Source organism: Ornithorhynchus anatinus, chromosome 1, assembly GCF_004115215.2.
Source record: "Ornithorhynchus anatinus isolate Pmale09 chromosome 1, mOrnAna1.pri.v4, whole genome shotgun sequence".
Classification (NCBI taxonomy): Eukaryota; Metazoa; Chordata; class Mammalia; order Monotremata; family Ornithorhynchidae; genus Ornithorhynchus; species Ornithorhynchus anatinus.
The window spans coordinates 81,695,146-81,714,032 of NC_041728.1; the positions used below are offsets into that span (position 1 = coordinate 81,695,146).

At 39.8% G+C, this 18,887-nt stretch overlaps 1 protein-coding gene across 2 annotated transcripts in view; it reads right to left on the reverse strand.

Annotated features, from left to right (window-relative positions):
- Positions 1-8,896: 8,896 nt before the first annotated feature.
- LMBRD1 (LMBR1 domain containing 1) overlaps positions 8,897-18,887 on the reverse strand; it is a 128,035-nt gene continuing 118,044 nt past the window's right edge. For both annotated transcript variants that reach the window (XM_029066607.2, XM_029066599.2), the window contains 2 exons: positions 9,447-9,538; positions 8,897-9,302 (listed from right to left, as the gene is read on the reverse strand). In XM_029066607.2, coding sequence (XP_028922440.1) covers positions 9,293-9,302; positions 9,447-9,538 — 102 coding nt within the window. In that variant the 3' untranslated portion in view covers positions 8,897-9,292. The remainder of the gene's footprint in view (positions 9,303-9,446; positions 9,539-18,887) is intronic.

Consider the following 18,887-nt stretch of genomic DNA (forward strand, 5'->3'; position numbering starts at 1 on the left):
AAATCAATCCCAGCAAATAAATCATTAAATAATTTCTGGTGAGTGAAACCTAATTCTCAAAGGTCAGACTAAGCCAAAATTAAGTTGTTACCAAACATTTTATTCTACTGTCATCTACCACAGCAATGCTGACAGATTTCATATGAAAATACTGGAATGGAATTAATTGAAGAATAACTTGGGGCTTTTCTCCAATCTAGAAGATGTTTAATTCTTGTTAAATTGTAATTTCATATGCTACTTAAGACAAAGAAAACTGTAGGTGGCTCATAGCACGAGGCATTAATTTACTGCTCATTTTTGACCATTTATTTAAAAGCCTCCACACATCTTTGATAAGCAGTTAGCTTTATGAGTGTCAAATAATTATGTAAAATCCTACAAAGCAAGGAAATTCATTTCTGTTTCTCATGGGAGGGCAATTATGTTCAGAGAAAGTAAAGTTTTATCCAAAAATCACCCAGGAAGTCATTCAATCAGCAGTACTTATTGAAAGCTTACTGCATACAGAGCACTGTACTAAGCACTTGGGAGAGTACGAGAGAGTTGGTGGGCATGTTCTCTGCCCATAAGGAATTTACAGTCTAGAGGCATAGAGACAAATAAATTATGGATATGTACTTAAGTCTTATGTGTCTGAAGATGGGATGAATATCAACTGAATATCAAGTGAATTATATCAAGTGAATATCAATATTAAAGAGTACAGATCCAAGTGGAAAGTGCTGTATTGTATTTTCTAAGTGCTTAGTACAGTGCTCTGTACACAGTAAACACTCAAATATGACTGACTTAATGAATGAATAAATGAATAAAGTTTCATAGGAGAGCATGTATAATCTGTCAATTTGTCCCACTGCAGCTCACCTATCACTTTCTCTGTCCACAATGAGCTTACAATCTAGAGGATGAGATGGACATTAATATAAATTACAGATATGTACATAAGTGCTGTGGGTCAGAGGGTGGGTAAATAGGAAGAGCAAATCCAAATGCAGAAGGGAGTCGGAAAAGAAGAAATGAGTTAGAGAAGCTTCCTGGAGAAGTGCCTTCAATAAGGATTTGAAGGAAGGGAAAATAATTGTCCATCGGCTATGAAGAGAGAGAGTATTCCAGGACAAAGGCAGGACTTCATTCTTTCAATCATATTTATTGAGTGATTACTGTGTAGAGAACACTGTACTAAGTGCTTGGGAAAGTACAGCAATAAAGAGAGACAATCCCTGCTCACAACAAGCTCACAGTCTAGAGGGAGACAGACCAATACAAATGGACATCAATATAAATAAATAAAATAAAATTACAGGTATATACATAAGCACTGTGGGGCTGGGTAGGGGGAGAGAGCAAAGGGAATAAGTCAAGGTGACGCAAAAGGGAGTGTGAGCTGAGGAAAAGTGAGATAATCTGGGAAGGTCCCTTGGAGGACATGTGCCTTCAGTAGTGTTTTGAAATGGCAGGGGAGAGTAATTACCCGGCAGATTTGAGGAGGGAGGGTGTTCCAGGCCAGAGGTAGGAAGAGGACCAGGGGTCGGGCGATGAGACAGGCAAGATCGAGGCATAGTACACAGGTTAGCACCAGAGGAGCAAAATGTGCAGGCTGGGCTGTAGGAGAGAAGCGAGGTGAGGTAGGAGGGGGAGAGGTGATGGAGAGCTTTGAGGCCAATGGTGATACATGAGCAAGAGGTCAGCAGCAAGATAGATGAGATCAAGGAATAGTGAGCTGGCATTAGAAGAGCACAGTATGCAGGCTGTTGTAGAAGGACAGCAGCAAGGTAAGATAGGAGAGGGAAAGGTGATTTGAGTGATTAAAGCCAATGATAAAGGGTTTGTTTGATCCAAGACACTCAGAGAAGTTTCAGAATGAGGTGAGAGAAAACTAAGCATTTTCCCATTCTCAAGACCTTCTTGGAGCAAACTGGACACTGGGACCATGCCAAGCATTAAGGGATTACCATAATGGGGAACTGCAAGAGACCATAGGTCCCTCTTGATCATTTCACTCCAAAACTACACAAATATTTGCCAAGCAAGGTTTCTCAGTATCTGGATCACAATCTTGTTAAAAAAAAGTGGTATATATTTAGCTGTTAGTGTATGCAACATACTTACTAAACATTTGGGAGAGTACAATAGAGTTGATAGACACAATTTCTGCCCTTGGAGATTTGAGTGACTTAAAAGACAAGTTTCAAGCAATATGTAAATAATGAGCTCAACCTCCACTGATTATGAAGAACAACGAAAAATTTCTCATTTCTATTAAGGGTTTTGTCCTGACAAACACATCTAAATACAATTGTCACCATAAATTTGTAAAAAGTTCAGAAGTTTTTAATCTTTATCCTTGAATTTTAAAAAGGATAATATAAATTCACAAAAAACGATTTGTTAATGAAAAGCAAAGGAAGATAATTATGAAATCCACTTAGGCTGTTAGTAATTGAGGCCTTCTGAAAGTTTCACTTTGTGTTGGAAAGACCTGGAATTTTACGTGAAAATTTAATATTCTGCTCTGCAAATCTCTTTATTGTGTTCTTTTAAAATGGCATTTGTTAAGTGCATACTATATGTCAAGCACTTGTTCTAAGCACTGGGATAGATATAAAATAATCAGGTAGGACACAATCCTTGTCCCACATAGGGTTCACAGTCTAAATAGGAGGGAGAACAGGTATTCCAGTAGAGGAAACAGACACAGAGAAGTTGTAACTTTACCCAGGATCACAAAACAGGCAAGTGGCAGAGGCAGGGTTAGAACCCAGTCCTCTGACTCCTAGGCACATGCTTTTCCCCCTAGGCCATGCAACTTTAGTTACTATTTAATGGTTCTAATTCTGTATCCAGTAAGCTTGTTCTTATTTTTGCCAGACACTGAAATTCTTACACTTTGCTCGTCTAATACCTCTACTCAATGTATCTTGATCTTGCTTATCTTGTTGCCAACACTTTGCATACATTCTCCCTGTAGTCTGGAATTCCCACCCTTTTCATTCTACCCATCTACAAAATCCTTCTAAAAATCATATCTTTTCTAAGAAGTTTTCCTTAATTAAAGTAAGCCCTCATTTACTCTACTCACTCCCTTGCCCTTCAGTGTCACCTATACATTTGGATTTGTACTCTTTAAGCACTTATGTTCACACACACACACACACACCCCCACCCCATATTATGCATATATATCCCTAATTTAACATCTGTTGAGGTGAGCAAGAGTGACTTCATCTTGTAAAGCAGAAGACATTTCCTAAGAGACTGTTCTTTGACCCCATGAACAACAAGGTCAAAGGAGGACTTGGAGAAGAAGCTGAATTGTCTTGCTGAGAAGTCTGAGGACTTAAATTGCTGAGAAGTGGAATTGAAGAGGAGATTGAGGAGGAGCTGAATTTCCTCTCCCTCTACTCCCTCTCCCATCCCCCCTTTACCTCTCCGCAGCTAAACCCTCATTTTCCCCTTTTCCCTCTGCTCCTCCACCTCTCCCTTCCCATCCCCACAGCACTGTACTCATCCGCTCAACTGTATATATTTTCGTTACCCTATTTATTTTGTTAATGAATTGTACATCACCTTGATTCTATTTAGTTGCCATTGTTTTTACGAGATGTTCTTCCCCTTGACTCTATTTATTGCCATTGTTCTTGTCTGCCCGTCTCCCCTGATTAGACTGTAAGCCCGTCAAACGGCAGGGACTGTCTCTATCTGTTGCCGACTTGTTCATCCCAAGCGCTTAGTACAGTACTCTGCACATAGTAAGTGCTCAATAAATACTATTGAATGAATGAATGAATGAACTGCTGGGTAAACCCATGGTGGAAGGTTAGCTGTCCCCCTTAAAAATAATAATAATTATGGTATTTAAGTGCTTACTATATGCCAAGCACTGTTCTAAGCGCTGGGGTAGATATACGGCAATCAGGTTGTCTCATGTGGGGCTCACAGTCTTAACCCCCATTTTACAGATGAGCTAACAGGCACAGAGAAGTGAAGTGGCTGACCCAAGGTCACACAGCAGACAAGTGACAGAGGCAGATTAGAACCCACGTCCTCTGACTCCCAACCCGCAATCTTTCCACTACTCCACTTATCAAGAGATGAGTAGTAGAGATGAGTAGATGCGCTCAATACTATTGAATGAATGAATGATGCCAAGATAACACAGGCTCTTGAGGCAGGGAGGACAGTGGCGCTGTTGGCAATGATGAGACAGTCAAGGGAAGAACAGGGTTTAGGTGGGAAGATGGAGTTCCGTTTTGGATTTATTAATTTTGATGTATCAGGACAACCAGATAGAGATGTCCTGAAAATAGGAGGAAATTAGAGACTACAGAGATGGAGAAAGATCAGGGCTGGATATATAGATTTCTGAATCATCCGTGTATAGATGGTTGCTGAAGTCACGGAAGCAAATGAGTTTTCCAAGAAAGTAGTTGTAAATGGAAGATAGAAGGGAACTAAGAACTGAGCCTTGGGTGAGTCTCTCAGGAGGTGGAGACAGAAGAGCAGCCCTACATAAGAGACAAAGATTGAGTGACCAGATATGGGAGAACCAGGAGAGGACGTTATCAGTGAAGCCAAGGTCAGATGTTTCCAGGAAAAGGGGGTGTTTGAAAAGTGTTGAAGGATCTGAGAGGTTGAAGAGGATTAGAATGGAGTGGAGGCTGTTGGATTTGACAAGGAAATCATTGGTAACTTTTAAGAAGGCAGTTTTGATGGAGTGAAGGGGATGAAATCCAGATCAGAGTGGGTCAAGGAGAAAACTGAAAGAGAAGTAGAGGAAGCCAGAGTAGATAACTTTTGGAGGGGAATGGTAAGACAGATGGATCAAGTAAAAGTATTAGACTTGTTTGTAGAATCACTTTGTTCTACAACTATTATTCTACTTAGAATTAAATGCTTGATTTGGTGACCTCAAACAAGTACAGATTGTAGACTAAGCTTGTTGTGGGCAAGGGACATGTTTACCAACTATGCTGTATTGTATTCTCCCAAACTGAAAGTGCTATGCACACAATAAGCATTTATGTGCCATTGAGTGATTAAACTATCTAGTGGATAGAACAAGGGCTTGGAAGCCAGAAAGACCTGGGTTATAATCCCAGCTCTACTACTTGTCTGCTGTGCGATTTTGAACATGTCATTTAATTTCTCTGTGCCTCACAGTTAACTCATCTGTAAAATGGAGATTAAGACTGGGCCCAGATTGGGACAAAGAAGCTAATCAGGTTGGATACAGTCCATCTACCCCAGTGTTTAGGACAGTACCTGACCAATTTTTTAAATAAAAAACAAAACAACAAAAAACCCCCTATTAACTCCCTGTAAACAGAAACAGTTTCAGGACTGCAGAGAAGGAGGATATGCGCAAAATGTGTTCCTTACTTTTAGATACTGTCGAAGGAATCTTCCTGGAAAAACTCTGGGCCAAGAAGATTGCACTTAAATACCTTTAAAAAATGGTGGAGTGTGGTGTGCAGGGTTGTAAGGCTGCAGTATCCTCAGAAGAGATCTACCTCCTCGCAAGTGCCACCCCCTCCACCTGTGCCTCGGACCCCATTCCCACTCACCTTATAAAAACCATCGCCCCTTCCCTCCTCCCCTCAACTTCTATTTTTAACTGCTCACTCTCCAATGGCTTCTTCCCCTCTGCCTTCAAACATGCCCATGTCTCCCCATCCTAAAAAAAACCCTCTCTCAACCCCACTTCTCCTTCCAGTAATCGCCCTCTCTCCACACTACCTTTCCTTTCCAAGCTCCTAGAATGAGTCATCTACACTCGCTGCCTAGAATTCCTTAACTCCCATTCTCTCCTGGACCCCCTCCAATCTGGCTTCCGTTCCCTCCACTCTACCGAGACTGCTCTAAGGTCACCCATGACCTCCTTCTTGCCAAATCCAATGGCTCCTACTCTATCCTAATCCTCCTTGACCTCTCAGCTGCCTTTGACACTGTTGACCATCCCCTTCTCCTCCACACCTTATCTCACCTTGGCTTCAAGGACTCGGTCCTCTCCTGGTTCTATCTTTCTGGCTGTTCATTCTCGGTCTCCTTCACGGGTTCCTCCTCCCCCTCCCATTCTGTAACTGTTGGGGTTCCTCAAGGGTCAGTTCTTGGCCCTCTTCTATTCTCCATCTACACTCAGTTCCTTGGTGAACTGATTCGCTCTCATGGCTTTAACTATCATCTCTATGCAGATGACACACAGATCTACATCTCTGCCCCTGTCCTCTCCCTTTCCCTTCAGGCTCATATCTCCTCTTGCCTCCAGGACATCTCTACCTGGACGTCTGCCCGCCACCTAAAACTCACCATGTCCAAAACTGAGCCCCTTATCTTCCCTCCCAAGCCCTGTCTTCTTCAAAGCCCTACTGAGAGCTCACCTCCTCCAAGAGGCCTTCCCAGACTGAGCTTCCCCTTTTCCCTCTGCTCCCTCTCTATCCCCCCTTCACCTCCCCTCAGCTAAGCCCTTTGTTCCCCACCTTTCCCTCTGCCCCTCCCCCTTCCCCTCCCCTCAGCACTGTGCTCCTCCGATCATTTGTATATATTTTTATTACCTTATTTATTTTGTTACTGAGATGTACATCCCCTTGATTCTATTTATTGCAATTGTTTTTGTCTGTCTCCCCCTATTAGACTGTAAGCCCATCAATGTGCAGGGACTGTATCTGTTGCCGATTTGTACATTTCAAGTCCTTAGTACAGTACTCTGCACATAGTAAGTGCTCAATAAATACTATCGAATGAATGAATGGAGACATCTGGTGGAGCCCCTCAAATCCAGTGGTCAGGAGTCTGTCTTAAGGTGAGAAAAATGGATCAATCTCTTGCTAGTCTCCAGATTTTAGCAAATTAACAACTGTGGGTAGATCAAAGAAAGATTACAACGTGCTAAAGCCCTCCCTCCAGTCTGGAACTCTGCCCTCTTCCCTTTGACAGACCATTGTTTTCCACTCTTCAAAGCCCTTCTAAAAACCACATATCCAGGAAGCCTCCCCTATGCATTTTTAGAAAAATGGCACTTAAGTGTTTAATGTACTGTGCACTGGGGTAGATAAAAGATGATCACTTGGGACACAGTCCCTGATTGTCATAGCACTCAGTCTAAATTAGACAGGATTTTATCCACATTTTACAAATGATATAACAGATGTCACATGCCCAAGGTCCCACCCAGCAAATAGTGGAACCAGGATTGAGTCCTCACCTCCTATAATAACTTGGGTTCTCATTCCACCCTCTCCTCACCACAGCACTTAATATGCATATCTTAAAACTCTGCTGCTTACCCTTACCTGCCATTTATTTTACTGTTTACCTCCCCTGATAGATTGTTAGCTTAAGGACAGGGAGTGTGATTACTGTATGTTTGTTAGTGCTTAATACATGCTCAGCACAAATAAGTGCTCAAATACTATTAAATGGATAGTGAACTATTGATATTACTCTTCTTAGGGGCAGGTGGTGAATTCAATGTTGCATAACTTTTATGATACGTTTCTCAGCAATCAATTTTTTTTTTTTAAGGATAACTACTGAAAAGTATGAACATCCACTGAAGCAACTTTGGGCACAAAGCACTTAATTGGAATCAAGACCCTTAATGATGAGCATACCACAGGATTAGGTTTAGTACTTTTTATGCCTGAGGTTTTATAAAGTTGATAGCATACCTACCTTTGGTTAAACATTATCAGATGAAGAGTAAATAACCAAGCACCCTAAATATGCCTTCAGAGTATTCTTGCCTTTAAGAGTCATGTGGGTGGTAGCTTGCTGTGGACCAGGAAGATATTTACCAACTGTTATGTCGTACTCTCCCTAGCACTTAGTAAAGTGCTTTAAACACAGTAAGTGCTCATCAAATGATTAATTTATTGATTGATACCAAGGAGGTTTTGTACTCACAAGTGCTTTTCCTCATGCTTATTTCCCACCTATCTTCATTTTTGGTCAGTCTTATTTTCTGTATCCTCATTTTGCTCCTTTACTTGAATCACTACTACTTCTGCCATTCCTTCCAATAAGGAGACCAGAACTCCACTCCACACTACCCTGTGCATTATTCTAGACCCATCTCTCCCACACACCCAGAGCACTCACTTTCAATAGCATTATCAATGAAAAGAAAAGATGTAGTGAAATGAAAGCATTTATATCTTGAGATGTGAAAATGATGTAACAAAATTGTTAAACTCACTTCATAATTAAAGGCTAGTGTATTAAACATGCAGTTGTGTTTTGTACCTCAGTGCTACCATTCCATTCAGTCAATGGTATTTATTAAGCACTTACTGTGTGCAGAGCACTGTACTAAGCTCTTGGAAAGTACAATTCAGCAACAGATAGAGGCAATTCCTACTCAACAATGGACTCACAGGAAGTAAGCCAAGAAATACAAAGATATCAATCCCTATTAGTATTCTCAAGAATGCAGTTACAACTTAATCTAATTAAAGACACACACACACACATCCAACAAACCCTGATGTGCACCATTAGATACTTGAAGGCATTACGGTAGTTAAAATACACTATGCCTTGATAAAAAGTATTAAGAAAATGCCATCTGAAAGAACCGTAGTTTAAACCATTAAAAGATTTGATCAGGTGAATTTAAAAATTCAATGAGATATTGCAAATCAGTGTTCTACATTATGAAGAAAAGAATCTTAAATTTAGCTTACGAGGAGCTCGATAATGGCAATTAAGTGCTTTGTTTAGACATAATTTTACACAAGTAGAAGATACAGTACACTGGAAGTTAAATCTATTTACCAGCTGTTATACTATGACCTAAATGGTTAGACTCTTTAAAATTCCATATGATTAAAGAACTATGGACATACATGTGATTTATGAAATCTTAAAACAGGAATAAAAGACAATGAGTTCTGGAAAAGTTTTTTGATCAATTTTAATCACACCTGTACATCAGAAAAAAATCCCACAAATTCTTCCATAAAACCCATTGGTTCATATTTACATTCTATTACAAATCCTTTTAGTATCAGTTTTGCTATGGTACAGTATCGTTCCTTCTAGAAAACATTAAGGTGTTTTTCAATGTAGATGTTCACTTAATGAAAGCTAGTAAATTTGCTCTACATTCAAATTAACACTGTATGTATATTTACATTTACAATTTTTTAATTTTTATTTATTTTTTTAACATTTGGGGGTGGTCAACCAGATCATGTGGATGGTTCATCATCACTTATGTCAGAATCATCTGCATCGACTTCTCCTTCAATGACTGATTTCTTCCCTTTACAACAAGACACGATCAATCCAATTAAGAAGACCTGTGAATATAAATCATTTTTAACCATCTCTTGAGTAAAATAAATCTGAATGGCATGCATTTTGACTGCCTAAATGACTCTGTAAATCACTGAAGACAATATGACTAAAAAATGTGCATAAGTAGATATGATGAAATTACTTACTGCAATGAAGGCCCAATTGCCAAAATAATAAGCCGCACTGAAGAACCAGAACTTGTGAAGAAATAGGTATGTCCGGGTAACAGTGCATTGATCTATAAGCAAAATTGATAAATAAGTTGGTAAATTTATTGGACAGAGTGGGTTATATTTTAGTACTGAGCTGGAGAAGATTAGCTAAATCTTGGAGCAGTATAGAACAAAGATTAGAAGTGTTTTAGCTCAAATCTTGAATTCTAGACATGTAAAGAGGAACAGTAAATGAAAGAATATTGATAAATATCTAACAGATAGATCACCCCCTAGGAATCTTGACTATCCATTTCACATCTTAACTATCTTAAATATGTGTGGGTCAGTGGCCCAAATATATTTTGTAGCAGATCACCTATATTTTTCTAACATGACCAATTTGATCTGCCCAATTTTTCTCCTGAGGTGGTAACTGCTCAATTGACAAAGTTCATTCATTCATTCAATAGTATTTATTGAGTTCTTACTATATGCAGAGCACTGTACTAAGCGCTTGGAATGTACAAATCGGTAACAGATAGAGACAGTCCCTGCCCTTTGACGGGCTTACAGTCTAATCGGGGGAGATGGACAGAAAAGAACAATAGCAATAAATAGAATCTAGGGGATGAACATCTCATTAAAACAATAGCAAATAAACAGAATTAAGGCGATGTACATTTCATTAACAAAATAGGGTAATGAAAATATATACAGTTGAGCAAAGTGTGCACATTTTCCACAGGGGGGAATATTCAATATAATGGATAGAGAAAAAAATTACCACTTGCAGCTCCCCAGTTGCCTAGCTGCATATGGACAGGAAAGATCTACAAATGGCCCTACAGTAAACCTGACAATTATAATGAATATTTTACACCTGTGTGATTAAATATATTAAGAATAGTAATGCTATTTACTGAATGCCTACAACACTGTACTGAGCACTTTAGAAATGAAACAGGCACACAAGTCATGTCTGCCCAAAGGATTTTATATTCTACTGGGAAAAAGACAAATTTTCACTAGCAGTGGAATCGGAACACACAGAGTCCCCTCCACACATCTGTAGTGAAGATGAGTAAAAAAAAAACTGTAACGAAAAAAACACCCCAAAACTTGCTAGAGGCAACTGAAAAAGTTGAGATTCCTCATCTTCCCAGGCACCATTATAGTCTGTCTCACAAGCTCATACCTTGGCATTAAGCTTGATTCAGTTCTCATTCAACCCACATATTCAAACTATTAGTTCTACCTTCACAACATCTCTAAAATCTTCCCTTTTCTCTCCATTAGAACAGCTACCGTGTTCTGAGAAGCAGCGTGGCTCGGAGTCAGAGGTCATGAGTTCGAATCCCAGCTCTGCCACTTGTCAGCTGTGTGACTGTGGGCAAGTCACTTCACTTCTCTGTGCCTCAGTTACCTCATCTGGAAAATGGGGATTGACTGTGAGCCCCACGTGGGACATCCTGATTCCCATGTTTACCCCAGCGCTTAGAACAGTGCTCGGCACATAGTAAGTGCTTAACAAATACCAAATTTATTATTATTATTACCGTGCTGATCCAAGCACTCATATCCTACCTGGACAACTCCATCAGCTGCCTTGCTGCTCTCCCATCTATCCCCATTCCAAGTCCATACTTCAGTCTGCTGCCCAGATCATTTTATTAAAAATATTTGGTCCCTGTCTCCCCAAACCTTCAAGAACCTCCAGTGATTGCCCATTTACTGCTAGAAACAAAATTCTTTACCACTGCCTTTATTCATTCAGTTCTTCCCCTTCTACTTTACTTGGCTGATTCCTTCTACAACCCAGCACATAGTTCACTCCATTAACACCAACTTACTTAGCATATCTTGCTCTCACTTCACACCTGACTAAACCCTTGCCCATGTCCTCCCTCTGACTTGGAACTCCCTTCCCATTCATATGACAGACCAACTCTCTCATCACCTTCAAACCTTTACTAAAATCACATCTTCAAGAGACCCTACTTCCTCTCCCTTCTGCATGGCCTATACATTTGAATTTATACTCTTTAAACACCCTGTAATTTAGTGTCTGTCTCCCCCTTTACACTATAATCTCCTTGAAATAATAATAATCACAATCATAATTATGGTATGTGTTAAGCACTTACTATGTGCCAAGCACTGTTCTAAGCACTGGGACAGATACAAGGTAATGAGGTTGGACACAGTCTCTGTCCCATGTGGGCCCAAAGTCTTAATCCCCATTTTACAAATGAGGTAACTGAGGCACAGAGAAGTGAAGTGACTTGTTCAAGATTACAGAGCCAAGTGGTGGAATCAGAATTAGAATCCATGACCTTCTGATTCCCAGGCCCTTACACTAACCATTACACCATGCTGCTTGTGGATGGGGAATGTGCCCTACAATCTCTCATGCATTTAGTACAGTCCTCTACCCATAGCAGGCACTTAAATACTATTGATTCATTGTTTAGGGAAAAGTAATTCAGACATTTAGAATGACATTTAAAATTTCACAGAAATCTAAAGCAAGGGGGTGAGATTTTCATAGATTGGGAAAGTTTAACATGAAATGAGTCCAAAATGTTAAGCACTTAATATTCACCCCACATTCTGCTCCATAGCATGTATTTACCTATCTGTAACTGATTTTAATCCTTGCCTTCCCCTCTAAACTGTAAACTCCTCATGGAAAGGAGACATGTCTACCAATCTGTTGCACTGTATTCTCCAAGTGCTTACAGTGCTCTGAACACACTGAGCACTAATATTGATTGATTCTTCACACACAGCAAGGAATCAAGGTATTTGTTGACCACTTACTATGTGCAGAGCACTGCACTAAGCATTTGGAAGAGTACATCAGAATGAACAGACTTGTTTCCCGCCTATAACAAGCTCTCAGCCTAGAGAATGGGGTATATTACACATAATTTGTCTTAATTTGTTTGCCTTTCCTATAATTTTGAAATACCTCAGTGTTTATTAAAGAAAATGACTTTTTGAATTGATGCAGAAGCAATTGAGGACAGTGTTTGCTGCTGCTGAGCTCTTAGTAGATACTATTATCACTATTGTTTAATCACATAGCAGATGGCAAAAACCAAGGACTTTTTAAAAACAGTTTTTGTTAATCACTTACTATGTACCAGGCACTGCACTAAGCTATGGGGGTAGATTCAAGGTAGTTGGTCCCAGTTCACATCTCATATGGAGCTCACAGCTGTAATCCCTATTTTACAGATGAAGGAACTGAGGCACAGATTAATCACCCATCATGTTGCTATCCAAATCAAGTTACATAATCTACATACATACAAATCAAGTTACATAATTTAAACACTAATATACCTATCCACTTCTCCCCCCATATGTAATTTATGTGCGTTTGCTCAACTAGATTAGAAATGCCTTGAGATCAGGGATTGTGTTACTCTTGTTTCCTCCCGACATTTAATATTTTTGCACAGAGATGATGTTCAGTAATTACTGAACCCTCACAAGAATTAGCTGCACATGTGTCCTGGATTTCTTTAAAACCTTTTTCTAACTTTGGTCCAGTGGAGAGTCAGATTGAAAAAAAGTATTCATAACCTCATGGTATCCTTTTCCCATCAATATTACCAAATACCTGGTAGGTCACCTCTTAGAAATGCATCCATGCAAACTTAGGTTCACAGTGGGCTTCCCTCCTCCTACAGGACTACTTTGATGGGGTCACCACCTCTTTGCAGGGGAACTGCATTCTTAATGTCCGCTCTTTCTTAAGAAAGTTCCCCCTGGGACATTTTGAGTAATACCTGATGCATTAAAACATTCAAAGTGCTTTAATGAAATGAAGTGGTATAACTGGAAGAGCATCTCATTTAGCAAGGGCAAACAGCGCTCCAAGTCCAAATACTTGGCTTTTCAAGGAAATTAGGTCATCAATTTAAACAATGGATATCAATGGACATAAGAACAGGTTTTGCCAGGAGCTGAAGAAACATTCGGTCTCTTCTAGAAAAATTATATTCTTGTGGTCCCACAGATGATTGTTCCTTTTATATACATTTTCCTTGAAGCACAGACCAAAATTTGACAGTATATGAATTTGATCCCCAAGTGCATACTAACAGCTCCTGTATCTTTTTAAATCTATAATATTGTTCAGGATGTGTACAAAAAAAGAGCTTGTTAAAAACTATTAGTATGCAAATGCCATTTGGAAAAATGCCCTTCAAAATTAACTCAGAGACCAATGTCATCCACTTACTGATAGCAATCCTGCCTTTTGGCATGAACATTTACACAATTTTCCACAATTTTCAAGATTCTGAAACTACTGCATGGTTGGCTGAGTTAGAGATGAGGCTGTCCTGTCAAAGCTATTCCCCACTGAAAATGGAGTAAGACAGAGATATATACTGGGCCCAGTATTGTTAAACTTGTTCTATGCAACATGCTGAAGTATGCAACTAAAGCCCTGGATGCAGGTAACAGAATATGCTTTGGAACCTCTAGGAAACTCTTCCATCTTAACAGACTTTAAACATTATCCAAAGTCCTCGAAGCAGCCATTCAAGAATCACCACATACACATGCTTGTATCCTAGACACCCATACCCAGGAACACATGTAACTGGTTGTAAACTGGTTTTAAACTGGTTTTAAACTGGTTGTAAACTGTAAATTTGGTTGTAAACCAAATCAAGTAAGTGCTAAGGGCTGATCATATGTTCCAAAGAAAACTGATGTGTATTAGCCCGCTGGAGGGAAGCCATATACAACCAAAACTCCATATTGGCAATACAGAGCAAAAAGCTGTGAGAGTAAGACAATACACTGACCACCAAAGCTGTGACAGAGAAAGAGGAAAAAAAAAATCCAGACAGCACATTCTTCGGAAAACTGTCAAATAGTGAGACAGTAGTGGGGCATCAGGCTGCAGAGCAAAGTCTATAGAGCTGTAGTGTTGGACAACCTTCTCTAAGGTTGTTTGTCCTAGACCATCTCCAATTTTGCCATATTCGGCACCTTCAACCCAGAGTCACTTACTCTGAGTCACAGAGATGCCATGAAAAGACCCTCAATAATGAAGCTCTGGATTGTAATCAGCCTCCCAGCACTGAAAGCTGTATTCACAGTGCCTAGCACTGTGGTGAATGGCACATGTGAGGAGAATGAGGACAGCAGGATACTGTTGTAAAGAGGGTTGGGAAATAAGGCAAGAAGGGCAAGGGAAGAGTTTTAAGAACAGAGTGAAACAAAGCCTCATACAATGCTACATCCCATTTGAAAACAGGGAGTCAATGGCTGAGGACCAACCTGCATGGCACAGTGTCATCAAGAGAGTGGTTCAATGAGCAAAAGCTTTGCATGGGAAGAGACAAGGGGGCAAAAGAATCCATTAACGTTAAATGTAACACAACATTTTTGCAACCCAAGATGTGGATATTTGCTGTGGCCTTTTTGGCCACACAGCACTCAGGGGCAAACAATCTTCGGTGGTGTCAGGTTCAAATGTGAAGGAAATCTACGTTTTCAAAATACAGGATATAGGCCTGTCAGACACCTGGACGACAGATCTCAAGGCCTGTAACTCATACAGTGTGCCTAGATATACTGAGATGGATATTCCAGGATTGAGGGAAGAGAGCATGGAAGAGCAATAGGATCATTTAGAAGCTGGGGTATCATCAGAAGTTGATGGCCTAACTGTCTCAGAGAGGTACTGTAAGAAAGCCAACAGAATCCCACATCAGACCCAGCTGTAATGAGAAAGGTCCAAGATTATTACTCCAGGTGATGACAATAAGAGCTGAGTTCCAGGGAATTTATGTGGTGCTCAGATGCTATACGGCCAACAAACCTTTTTCAAGTCAAGCGAATCCTGGCTGGGATTCTGAGCTTCACTGTGTAAGACTGTGCTGGATTAGTCTTTGGTGTGAGTTGTGTGTACTCAAAACACTCAAAAGGTCTTGTTGAAGGTTGGCAAGGGAATTGAAGCAAAGGAAAAGAGAAATTACATTTCACAGGAAGACAGTCACTTGACATTATCTTTTTGTACGACAGTTTAAGGTGATCCTCGCCACAGCCACACCAACAAGTTCTTTTGATAGCAAAAGATCTTTTTTTCTTTGTCTCCTGGCACTAGTGGAGGGAGGAGAGCTGGCTCCCCAAGGGCAAGCCCATACCCTCTAATTAAACTGATGGAAAAGTAGTCCAAGGAAAAGGGAGGGGGGCTGATTGATGATATATTGGAAGTTTTGCTTGTGTAAATCTTTGTTTGTGGTTTAAAATGTTTGAGTTTACTTTATTGAATTATCTTCAGCTGGATCACTGATGAAAAGATTCAATAGAGATTTATATATATATATACGTATATTTATACATTTATATAAAATCAGAATTATGGTTCTTCAAATTGCCAGGTCAAGTTTGTTTCAAATTTTTTTATTCTTTTTGAATGCCTGTTTTGGGGAAGGGTTGCTAAAATATTTCATTCCAGGTATTTAGTAAGGTGCTTCCTAACATACTGTGTGAAGATTGCAGCAAGTTCCTTTCTAGATAGCAAATAAACTTCAACTAAGACACTGCCTTCTGAATTTCAGTGTGGAATATCATTACCATTCAGTCAGTCGTTCAATAATATAGGGTCACAAATAAATTTAATAAGGCTTTTTCACAATGGTTCTTTTTATGTGATTAAATACCTGCCTGTGATTCTTAAGTTTCCATCAAGAGTCTCTGATGTCAGATATTTATTTTGAAGAAAGTTCAGCTGAATTTAGCAAATAAACTACTCTCCCACAACTTATCGAAAGGCACATTGGATACTGGACATAATTGATTTCAGCTATTGCATTTGGTGTTTTTACTGTCTTTATTCATCATTGCTAATTCTCTTACAATAGATAGAGGTATAGATAGTAGAAATGGACATAATCCAAAAAACACTTTTTAAACCAGCTTTTTCAAACTACTCCCACCAATTCAACTCCTTTCCAGAGTTGCTAAAAAGCCCAGCTGCCTTAGGTTTCACTGCAGCCCACCCTCTTCCCTTTCTCCAATGCTAATATTCAGTGAAATAGATGAAAGGAGGAAAATAGTAAGGAAAAAACTCAAACCCTCTAGATTGCTTATTCATGAATAGGTTTTAGTTCAAAAAAGAGAAGTGATCTAAAAAGAAAAAACAAAAACAAAAAAAACCCCAAACATGTAGGAGCAGTCCCAAGTCTTGCACTACTGGTGATCACAAAACCCATTATTCATATTCTAGTAAATCCTTCTGAAAAATCTACAAATACCCTCTACCTATTCTGTGAAAACTGCCACTTCTAGGAGTTTTTATATTACTTAAAATGAATCCACACAAGATTCCATTACTAGAGTAATGTCATAATGTCCCCAATTTACCCTCAGACTGTCAAGCTACAATAGTGCCTTGGAATTTGCAAGTTTTTGTTCACCAATTTGCCTATTTACTATTTTTTAAACCCATACTTGTGCTAGTGTGGGCCCCATACTTAACCCTGTTATCTTTTTGGTCATCAGTAATCACAAACCCACCTTTTCAGTAACTTGTTACCTATCTCCAACAGGGCAAAAGCCTGGATAGACACAAATTAGAGGATAAACTTTCTAGTGCTCTAAAGTGTAGCTGCCCTTGGGCACAGAGAGTGTTTGCAGACGTTACTCTAACCAATCCCCTGCAGATAATCAATGGATTATTGTAATGAAGAGATGCAAGTAGAGCTTATTATTCATTCATTAGTACCTTTCTTCCTTTACTTCCCTCATTGTTACTTGTTACTCTTTAAAAGTAGAAGAGATTCTTTGAGTGCTTCTTTAACAATCTGAGAATCTCTAACACTCAAGGCACCAGAGAACTTTTTAGCCAAGTTCATTGCTCTTTTGCCCTAGCAGCTTTACAAATTTTTATAGCTTGGTGATATGGAAAAGAATTTAACTATGAAATTTGTAAAGCACTTAATATGTCCTCAATACTAGGCTACAAACTGGGATAGATAGTAGAAAATCAGGTCAGGCAGTCTGTCTCTCATGAGATTCAGTCTAATTTATCAGTGCTATTTATTGAGTGCTTACTGTGTGCTGGAGATTGTACTGAGCACTTGGGAAAGTATAATACGATGGAGTAGGTAGACTTGCTCCCTGCCCTTGTCCCTTCTGCATCAGCTACACATTTGATCCTTGACCTTTGGGCATTTGATATTTGCCCCAACTCCACAGCACATATGTACATATTTCAAATTATATTATGAATTACTTTTATTAATGTCTGTCTTCACCTCTGGACTGTAAGCTCATTAAGGGCAGGGAATTTGACTGCCAATTCTGTTGTACTCTCCCAAATGCTTGGTACAGTGCTCTGTACATAGTAAGTGCTTGATAAATACCATTGATTCCTCTAGAGAGTGAGCTGAACATCAAATGCTTAAAAGTTAAAGTGCATAGATGACGCAGAAGGGAGAGGGAGTAGGGGAAATGAGAGCTTTGTCGGGAAAGGCCTCTTGGAGATGTGATTTTAATTGGCTTTGAAGGTGGGGAGAGTCCAAATCTGCCTATATGAAGGGGGTGGGAGTTCCAGGCCAGACAGAGGGGTGGGCAAAGAGAGATGAGATTGTGGTTAAGTGAGTAGGATGGCGTTAAAGGTGTTAGTGTTGTAGTTATCTTTGCAGTTATAAATGAGTGGCTGAAAGTGTTCCCAAATTTACATAAGACTATGATATTTGAATCAATATACAAAAGATTTGACTCATTTCACACACGAAGATCTCATGAATAGTGATCCCGAACACTCCATTGGAAGCAGCGTGGTCTAGAGGAAAGATCGTGGGTCTAGCAGTCAGAAGACCTGAGTTCTAATTCTGACTCTGGCACTTGCTTACTGTGTGATCTTGGGCAGATCACTTAACTTCTCTCTGCTTCAGTTACCTCATTCGAAAAATGAGGATGAAATCCCCGGCCCTCCAACGTAGACTGTGAGCCCCATGAGGGACAGTGACTATGACCTATTTGGTGGATTTGTATCTAACAGTGCTTGACATGTAGTAAGCTTGTTGTGGGATGAGAATGTTTCTACCAACTCTGCTATACTGCATTCTCCCAAGCACTCAGTAGTACTCTGCACCTTGGGCAAGTCACTTCACTTCTCTGTGCCTCAGTTCCCTCATCTGTAAAATAGGAATGAAGCCTGTGAGCCCCACATGGGACTACCTGATTACCATGTATTTAGAAGCAGTGTGGCTTAGTGGAAAGAGCATGGGCTTGGAGGCATGGGTTATGGGTTCTAATCCTGGATCCACCACTTGTCTGCTGTGTGACTTTGGACAAGTCACACCTTCTCTGCATTTCAGTTCCCTCACCTGTAAAATGGGGATTAAGACTGTGAGCCTCATGTGGGACAACCTGATTACCTTGTATCTACCCCAG